The following is a 9,437-nucleotide window of genomic DNA, read 5'->3' on the forward strand; positions in this document are numbered from 1 at the left end:
CCTCTCTGCGTGTCCATGGCAGGAGGGATATATATAGTGTCTGTGATGTGTGGGATATATATAGTGTCCCCCTCTGTTTCCATGACTGGCAGGATACATATAGGCTCCCCCTCTCTGCGTGGCCGTGGCACTGCTCCTCAGATCACTTTGTCCCGGGTGTCACACTGTGCTGGGTGTCACACTGTGCCGGGTGTCACACTGTGCCGGGTGTCGCACTGTCCCGGGTGTCGCACTGTGCTGGGTGTCGCACTGTGCCGGGTGTCGCACTGTGCCGGGTGTCGCACTGTGCCGGGTGTCGCACTGTGCCGGGTGTCGCACTGTGCCGGGTGTCGCACTGTCCCGGGTGTCGCACTGTGCCGGGTGTCGCACTGTGCCGGGTGTCGCACTGTGCCGGGTGTCGCACTGTCCCGGGTGTCGCACTGTGCCGGGTGTCGCACTGTGCCGGGTGTCGCACTGTGCCGGGTGTCGCACTGTGCCGGGTGTCGCACTGTGCCGGGTGTCGCACTGTGCCGGGTGTCGCACTGTGCCGGGTGTCGCACTGTGCCGGGTGTCGCACTGTCCCGGGTGTCGCACTGTGCCGGGTGTCGCACTGTGCCGGGTGTCGCACTGTCCCGGGTGTCGCACTGTCCCGGGTGTCGCACTGTGCCGGGTGTCGCACTGTGCCGGGTGTCACACTGTCCTGGGTGTCACACTGTCCTGGGTGTCACACTGAGAGCGCGCCGGGATACATCATGTCACATATCACACGTGTTATTTTCCCTGCAGGTTTCTGCCCTGCACAAGCGCATCGCTGACATGGTGGGGGCGGCAGCCACATGCGGTGTGAATATTGTGTGTTTCCAGGAAGCTTGGAGTGAGTATCCTACCCCCCCCATGTTTCAGTGAGTAACCCCCCCCCCATGTTTCAGTGAGTAACCCCCCCCCCCATGTTTCAGTGAGTAAACCCCCCCCCATGTTTCAGTGAGTAACCCCCCCCCATGTTTCAGTGAGTAAACCCCCCCCATGTTTCAGTGAGTAACCCCCCCCCCATGTTTCAGTGAGTAAACCCCCCCCCATGCTTAAGTGAGTAACCCCCACCCCATGTTTCAGTGAGTAACCCCCACCCCATGTTTCAGTGAGTAAACCCCCCCCCCCATGTTTCAGTGAGTAACCCCCACCCCATGTTTCAGTGAGTAACCCCCACCCCATGTTTCAGTGAGTAAACCCCCCCCCATGTTTCAGTGAGTAAACCCCCCCCCATGTTTCAGTGAGTAACCCCCCCCCCCATGTTTCAGTGAGTAACCCCCCGCCCCATGTTTCAGTGAGTAAACCCCCCCCATGTTTCAGTGAGTAAACCCCCCAAATGTTTCAGTGAGTAAACCCCCCCCATGTTTCAGTGAGTAACCCCCCCCCATGTTTCAGTGAGTAAACCCCCCCCCATGTTTCAGTGAGTAAACCCCCCCATGTTTCAGTGAGTAAACCCCCCCCCCATGTTTCAGTGAGTAAACCCCCCCCCCATGTTTCAGTGAGTAACCCCCCCCCATGTTTCAGTGAGTAACCCCCCCCCATGTTTCAGTGAGTAACCCCCCCCATGTTTCAGTGAGTAAACCCCCCCCCATGTTTCAGTGAGTAAACCCCCCCATGTTTCAGTGAGTAACCCCCCCTCTTTTTTTTGTGCGTCCCCTCTCTCCCACTCTGCCGCTCTCTCCCCCTCTGTGCGCGTCCCTTCCTGCTCGCTCTGCCGAGCTCTCCCGCTCGGCAGCGCTCTCCCCTCCTGCTCGCTCTGCCGCTCTCTCCCGCTCACCCACTCTGCCACTCTCCCCTCCTGCTCACTCTGCTGCTCTCTTCCTCTCACCCACTCTGCCGCTCTCTCCCGTTCTCTCCCCGCCTGTTCGCTCTGCTGCTCTCTCCCCTACTGCTCACTCTGCTGCTCTCTCCCCTCCTGCTCGCTCTGCCGCTCTCTCCCCTCCTGCTCGCTCTCTCCCCTCCTGCTCGCTCTCTCCCCTCCTGCTCGCTCTGCCGCTCTCTCCCCTCCTGCGCGCTCTGCCGCTCTCTCCCATTCTCTCTCGCACTGCCGCGGTTTCCCCCTTTGTGCGTGTCCCCTCCCGCTCTGCTGCTCTCTCCCTCTTCCTGCGCACGTCCCCTCCCTCCTGCTCTCTCCTCCTTTGCGCGCGCCCCCTCCCGGTCTCTCCTCCTTTGCGCACACCCCCGCTCGCCAGGTGTGATCTCCCCGCTGTGTCTCTCCAGCAATGCCCTTCGCGTTCTGCACGCGAGAGAAACTTCCGTGGACGGAGTTTGCTGAATCTGCTGAGAACGGGGCGACCACCAAATTCTGCCAGGAGGTGGGACCGCGCAGCCAGGCAGCGATGTCACGGGGGGCGGGCGGGGGCTTCCGATGACGCGCTGAGCACACAGGATACAAACTGCGCACGTCTTATAATGTGATCGCCAGGAACAAGAACACGGGTTTTGCTGCAAACATCGACACCACATGAAGCGGATAAATCAATAGATGTGTGTGTGTGTGTGTGTGTGTGTGTGTGTGTGTGTGTGTGTGTGTGTGTGTGTGTGTGTGTGTGTGTGTGTGTGTGTGTGTGTGTGTGTGTGTGTGTGTGTGTATATATATATATATATACACACAAACACACACCCAATTACCCAGCATTGCCTGGGGGGGAGGGGGCGTCCAAAGTAGGGACAATGCAAGGTAATTCTTGAAGTTCTGGCAACACATCCCAGCCATTGGGTGTTGTACCTGGCAGGCTATATATCTGGCACGTGACATCATACTGGTGACATCATAGTGAGTTACACACATCTTGTGCAGCTGAACCTTTTGTACAGAAACATACCGAAGCCTTCTATATATAGATAGACATGATATACAAAGCTATGTGCCAAGCATCCCAAAACCCGACCTGCGCTCTCAATTTTGACCCTGTTACGGAGCATGTGAGGGATGAGACGCAGCGAGCTAGTTCCTCCAGCTGACGGAGATATAGAGGTGTCAGAAATTAGCGGCACAAACAGCAATGCCCGCCCCCTCCCCCCACCCCCTCCCTTTTCTTTCTACCCTCTTATCTAACAAGAAAATAAACCCAGCTGCAGATATAATTCCCTGGCGCCCTCCTGCGCTCACAGGGGCATCGCTGCTGGTAACGGCCACGTCCGAGTATAGTGAATGACGTCTGTCATTAGAATGAATTTGTGATGTCATCAGTGATGTCATGCATGGAAGCGCAGTTATGTATCCCAAGCCGAGGTCGGTAACGCTGAATGTGCCGGCTTTTCTTCATCTGGTTTGTCACCCATACCGTTCCTTTAACCCCTTGGAGTGCCTCTAACCCAGCCTCGGAGGGACACAACCTCCTGTCCTGTGACGTGTGTGTGTCTCTTCAAGCTGGCAAAGAAATACAACATGGTGGTGGTGTCCCCGATCCTGGAGAGGGACGCGGTGCACGGAGACACGCTCTGGAACACGGCGGTCGTCATATCAAACACGGGCGCCGTCCTGGGGAAGACCCGGAAGAACCACATCCCGAGGGTGGGCGACTTCAACGAGGTGAGGGGCAGAGTCCCACGGGCAGGACGCGTGGCGTAGTGGTTAGAGGGCTGGACTCTTCAGTACCTGTCTGGGCCGCTCACAAGACAGACTGGAAAGCAATACAGGTGGTCCTCGCTATCCGACGGTCCGTTATCCGATGCCAGATAATGCATTCCGCGGAACGCGTGATCTGATGTGGGAACAGATTATCCGACAGCAGATAATGCATTCCGCGGAACGCGTGATCCGACGTGTGAACAGGTTATCCTGAAGCCAGATAATACATTCCGCGGAACGCGTGATCTGACGTGAGAACAGATTATCCGATACCAGATAATGCATTCCGCGGAACGCGTGATCCAATGTAGGAACAGATTATTCTACACCAGATAATGCATTCCGCGAAACGCGTTATCCGGCGTAGGAACGGATTATTCTACACCAGATAATGCATTCCGCGAAACGCGTTATCCGGCGTAGGAACGGATTATTCTACACCAGATAATGCATTCCGCGAAACGTGTTATCCGGCGTAGGAACGCATTATTCTACACCAGATAATGCATTCCGCGAAACGCATGATCTGAAGTCGGAACGGATTATACTACACCAGATAATACATTTCGTGGAACGGATTATTCGCCGCTCGCCGCCGTGGATTAACATAGGATCCGCAAACCGGCGGTCCTCTATCTGACGGCGGTTTGCGGGATGGATCACGGTGCATAACCGAGGACCGTCTGTATGTATATCACGCAATATAAAATAATGTATTAATATAATCTTAATAGAAATAAGAAAGGCAAAGCATCTGTGTTCTGCAGAATATAGTTTCCACATCTGTGCTGACAAAGTCACAGTGGAGGCCATTTTTAATCATCCCTGAAAATATAACTTGACATCGATCTCTTGCAAAAAGCGAGGAAGGGTAAAGCTGAACGATCGGGCAGAGTGTGTGTGAGAGGCACGCGCGTCTCCTGATGTCTCTGTGTGTTCCAGTCCACCTATTACATGGAGGGAGATACAGGGCACCGCGTGTTCCAGACGGCGTTCGGGAGGATCGCGGTAAATATCTGCTATGGCCGGCACCACCCCCTGAACTGGTTCATGTACAGCGTCAATGGGGCCGAGATTATATTTAACCCCTCGGCTACTATCGGGGCGCTCAGGTAATGGGGTGCTGGGAGGGGGTCAGGGCTGTGACATTACTAACCCCTTCATTGCCTTATCCCCTAACAATCGCTTACCTCGCTGAGAAGACTCAATCCAAGCAATATCCTACGTCTGTGTTTAAAATAAATCTGTTCTGTAGTATTAGATGATCCTTTCTTTATTCAACTCATAATGCCTTTTTAATGAGTTTTAAAGACGCAGTCCAATTTTTTGTTGTTTTACTTCCCCCCCTTTAATACGCGCATCAATACAATCCCCACAATGATGAGTAATTCGCTAAGCTGTCGATCAAGCCTTTCTCCTGTGATCGATCGGCTCGGGGGTTCACTAAATGGCAGTCAGTGCAGCAGAAGAGGGCCAAAGATGAAAAGTTCTGTGGGGAAGATCGTGTGACCAGGCAGTCACTAGATACAATTGGTGCACTGGTAGAGAGAGGGCAGGGCTCAAAAGGGGTGTGCCAGAGCCTGTTTCAGAAGAGGAAGGGGTTGTGACTTTGTAAATGGTTGTTATAGAAACAACACATGCTTGTTACATTATAATATATTAAAAATGTCATTCAGTTTTTTTTTGTTTTTGTTTTTTTTTAAATGCTACAAGTATTTTCCCATAGTACAGAACTGATTTACAGTATTAAAAAAACAAACAAAAACAAAAAAAACACATAGGATATTGCCTGGTCTGCAGCTTTAATATACGGAGCATCCTTTGATTTCTATAGCAGGTGAAAGCACACTTCCCCAGCAGTGCAAGAGCTTTGTAACTTTCCTGTTTGTGATCATTGCTTGCCCGTGTTCCCAGCAGTTTGAGCTGCAAACTGTAACCATAGATAATGTTACCTTCGTAATATCAGGATACACTGTAGCTGCCGAGTTACTGTACACTGCCTGAAGGATTGATTTGAAACTGAAAGGCGGCCATTTAGTGAACCCTGGGAAGCAGGATCTTTGCTGATCGATCACGGGAGACCGAACCGATCGGCAGCTTAGGTAATTAGTTTCCAATAAAAGTAACCAAACTCCGATATATATTAAAAGAAAAAAAAAAGTATATTTATTTATTTTTTGGGGTGCCGCTTGGACTGTCTCTTTAACGGGGTGGATTTTATTTCACGATGTTTATACGAAGCTGTTTTGGGATTGTCTGTGTCCCGCACCCCTGCACCCTTCACCTTGCGCTTCCTCAGTTGGGTTACTGAGTGTCACACGTGGCGGAGATCAGACCTTCCACGTGTGGTCTCCCCTCGGATATAACACGCTCTCGGTCTGTTTGCAGTGAGTCGCTGTGGCCGATAGAAGCGAGAAACGCCGCGATCGCCAATCACTGCTTCACCTGCGCCATCAACCGCGTGGGAACGGTGAGTGTCGCATGTCACCGCACCCTCGCCGTGAGCGGGACCCGTGACATCCGTGTAGTTCGCGTCACGCCGTGCTCTGATCCGCACTCTCATTTCTCACCCGTTTATTTTCTCAGGAGTCTTTTGAAAACGAGTTTACATCTGGAGACGGCCAGAAAGGTGAGAATCGGCCCCGGAACACAGAGCCAGAGAGCGGTGTGACTGTCACGTCACGCTGTATACTGCTGTGTGACTCACTGTCACCCTGTATACTGCTGTGTGACTCACTGTCACCCTGTATACTGCTGTGTGACCGTCACCCTGTATACTGCTGTGTGACCGTCACTGTCACCATGTATACTGCTGTGTGACCATCACCCTGTATACTGCTGTGTGACCGTCACTGTCACCCTGTATACTGCTGTGTGACCGTCACTGTCACCCTGTATACTGCTGTGTGACTGTCACCCTGTATACTGCTGTGTCACTGTCACCCTGTATACTGCTGTGTGACTGTCACCCTGTATACTGCTGTGTCACTGTCACCCTGTATACTGCTGTGTCACTGTCACCCTGTATACTGCTGTGTGACCGTCACTGTCACCCTGTATACTGCTGTGTGACCGTCACTGTCACCCTGTATACTGCTGTGTGACTCACTGTCACCCTGTATACTGCTGTGTGACCGTCACTGTCACCCTGTATACTGCTGTGTGACCGTCACTGTCACCCTGTATACTGCTGTGTGACTCACTGTCACCCTGTATACTGCTGTGTGACCGTCACGCTGTATACGGCTGTGTGACTCACTGTCACCATGTATACTGCTGAGTGACCGTCACTGTTACCCTGTATACTGCTGTGTGACTATCACCCTGTATACTGCTGTGTGACTATCACCCTGTATACTGCTGTGTGACCGTCACTGTCACCCTGTATACTGCTGTGTGACTGTCACCGTGTATACTGCTGTGTGACTGTCACTGTCACCCTGTATACTGCTGTGTGACCGTCACCCTGTATACTGCTGTGTGACCGCCACCCTGTATACTGCTGTGTGACCGTCACCCTGTATACTGCTGTGTGACCGTCACCCTGTATACTTCTGTGTGACCGTCACCCTGTATACTGCTGTGTGACCGTCACCCTGTATACTGCTGTGTGACCGTCACCCTGTATACTGCTGTGTGACCGTCACGCTCTATACTGCTGTGTGATCGTCACCCTGGTATACTGCTGTGTGACTGTCACTGTCTCCCTCTATACTGCTGTGTGACTGTCACTTTGTGTCACCCTGTATCTCCCTTTTGTTTGATTCTCCCTTGGTGTCCGGGTCAGTGGGCGCTCGGTGACCGGTGTAAGTGACAGAAAGGACACCGACCTCTTAGTGTCAGCGCTGGAGCTGGTCTCTGCTCCCTCACTGAATGTGACAAAGCCATAAGCCTGTGCTGTGCCACCTAGTCTCCCAGAGGTGGATCCTGTGGAGGCAGATACTACCTCTGAGGGAGGTGTCTGCATGATTGCTCCCCTCAGCATTGCTTCCACGGGTGGGGTCCCGGGAACCGTCTGCCGTCAGCATGGGGTGGCAGTTTCGGTGTCCTTGGACGTGCCGCTGGACCTCTGTTACCAGGATTCTCCTCCTCTCTTCAGCCCATCACGACTTCGGACATTTTTACGGCTCCAGCTACGTTTCTGCTCCGGACGGGAGCCGGTCCCCTGGCCTGAGCCGGGTCTGCGACGGGCTGCTGGTGGCAGAGCTGGATCTGAACCTGTCCCGACAGACCAGCGACAAGTGGAACTTCAAGGTCAGTCTCACGGGACCGAGGCTGCACGTCACCCAGATTCCCTGCTCATACCGCCATGTCTTCTAGAAATAACACACCTACCCCCCTCTCCATCCCACCGGGCAGCAGGCCGGGCCCAAAATAACCAGACACGCCGGCAGCAATCTCCCAGCTGTGCGGCCTTCCTTACGTTTCTGGCTTGAATGACATCCCAGATAACAAGGCTTCCCCCGAACCTTCAGCACAAATCCCTCTATTTTGAAAGCCATTAGGAAGTCTGTCTACGTGTTTTTATAATGGGTCAGAGGATATATTCTCACCTTTTTACCGCGAGTGGCCTGCACCGCGGAGCAGTTACTGTATATATATATACCGCGCGGATTACTCTGGCAGAGCAGAGGATAATCGGTGTGTAATGTCTCCCGTATACGCAGATGACCGGACGCTATGAGATGTACGCGGAGGAGCTGGCCAGAGCCGTGCGGCCGGACTTCCAGCAGGACATCGTGCGAGAGTAACGGTTACCAGGGCACGCATCGCGCAGGAACTCGGCGCAGTCTGCAGCCGCGAGCTTGTAATAAAAACCAAATCATGGGATTGTCTGTGTGAATTGAAAGCATTGTAATTGGCTGCAGTGGATATTCGTGTGCTGGTGACTATCACATAGGAGATGAGGTTGTAAAAAGAGACATACGGTCGACCTATGCTAAATTTAGACAACAGATACTTTATCCTATATCTATACTTACTTATTGATCCAGAGGAAGGCAAACACAAAACCCCAGTGTCATATCTTCCAATGATATCTCATAAGGGGAAAAATAAATTCCTTCCTTACTCCCAAGAATTGGCAATCGGATTACTCCCTGGATCAGCATCCTTCCCGTGTATTACAAAAAAAGACGGTGTGGAACAGCGCTACAGATAATAAATAATACACTTAATATAGTGAAAGAACACTGGCAGCCAGGTAAATACTGACAGTACAGTCAGTCGGGGAACATAGGAAAAAAGAAGATACTGGCGCCACAATAATTAAATAATGGAATGTCCAAACCATAAGGTGTATAGTCCAAATCCCGTAGTCCGTGTGACTCCCCTTCTACCCGTCACGTGGGGACGCCAGTGAGAGCGCTCCGGTCGCCATCTTGGAAGATCACCAGCACGATTCCAGCTTGTTGCCTGTATTTGTCCAGCATCTCGTGAGTAGGGTTTCACTTTTACCCCTCCGGATGCGTGTTATATCTATAACCCTCCTAGTATCCAGTATTAATAAATTAGCTTTGTTTTATAATTCAGCCTTGCTAGTGTGTTTACGTTTGTTTGTCTTGTGTTGTCAGTCTGTCATTATTTTAGCTAACAGTGATTGGCATACTGCACCATAATTTGTTTTTTTCTTTTCCCCACATATTGCACTCCGTTGAGTTGTTTAAGGACTCCATTTGGACTATACACCTTATGGTTTGACTTTCCATTATTTAATTATTGTGGCGCCGGTATCTTCTTTTTTCCTATCCTTCCCGTGTATACTTATTTGGTATATCTCTGTATACCTTTCCTTTATAAAAAGATGGCCAACCTTTTTTTTTTTTTAACAAACCCATTGTATCTGCCATCACAGCCT

General features: G+C 51.9%; 1 protein-coding gene across 1 annotated transcript in view; it reads left to right on the forward strand.

The window, feature by feature from the left end:
• UPB1 (beta-ureidopropionase 1) overlaps positions 1 to 8,423 on the forward strand; it is a 49,776-nt gene extending 41,353 nt beyond the window's left edge. Inside the window, exons 3-10 of the mRNA XM_075568450.1 lie at positions 766 to 853; positions 2,227 to 2,321; positions 3,380 to 3,541; positions 4,523 to 4,692; positions 5,969 to 6,050; positions 6,167 to 6,209; positions 7,680 to 7,834; positions 8,248 to 8,423. Of these exons, the coding sequence (XP_075424565.1) occupies positions 766 to 853; positions 2,227 to 2,321; positions 3,380 to 3,541; positions 4,523 to 4,692; positions 5,969 to 6,050; positions 6,167 to 6,209; positions 7,680 to 7,834; positions 8,248 to 8,331 (879 nt within the window). The 3' untranslated portion in view covers positions 8,332 to 8,423. The remainder of the gene's footprint in view (positions 1 to 765; positions 854 to 2,226; positions 2,322 to 3,379; positions 3,542 to 4,522; positions 4,693 to 5,968; positions 6,051 to 6,166; positions 6,210 to 7,679; positions 7,835 to 8,247) is intronic.
• The last annotated feature ends 1,014 nt before the right edge of the window (positions 8,424 to 9,437 follow it).

Source organism: Ascaphus truei, chromosome 13, assembly GCF_040206685.1.
Source record: "Ascaphus truei isolate aAscTru1 chromosome 13, aAscTru1.hap1, whole genome shotgun sequence".
Classification (NCBI taxonomy): Eukaryota; Metazoa; Chordata; class Amphibia; order Anura; family Ascaphidae; genus Ascaphus; species Ascaphus truei.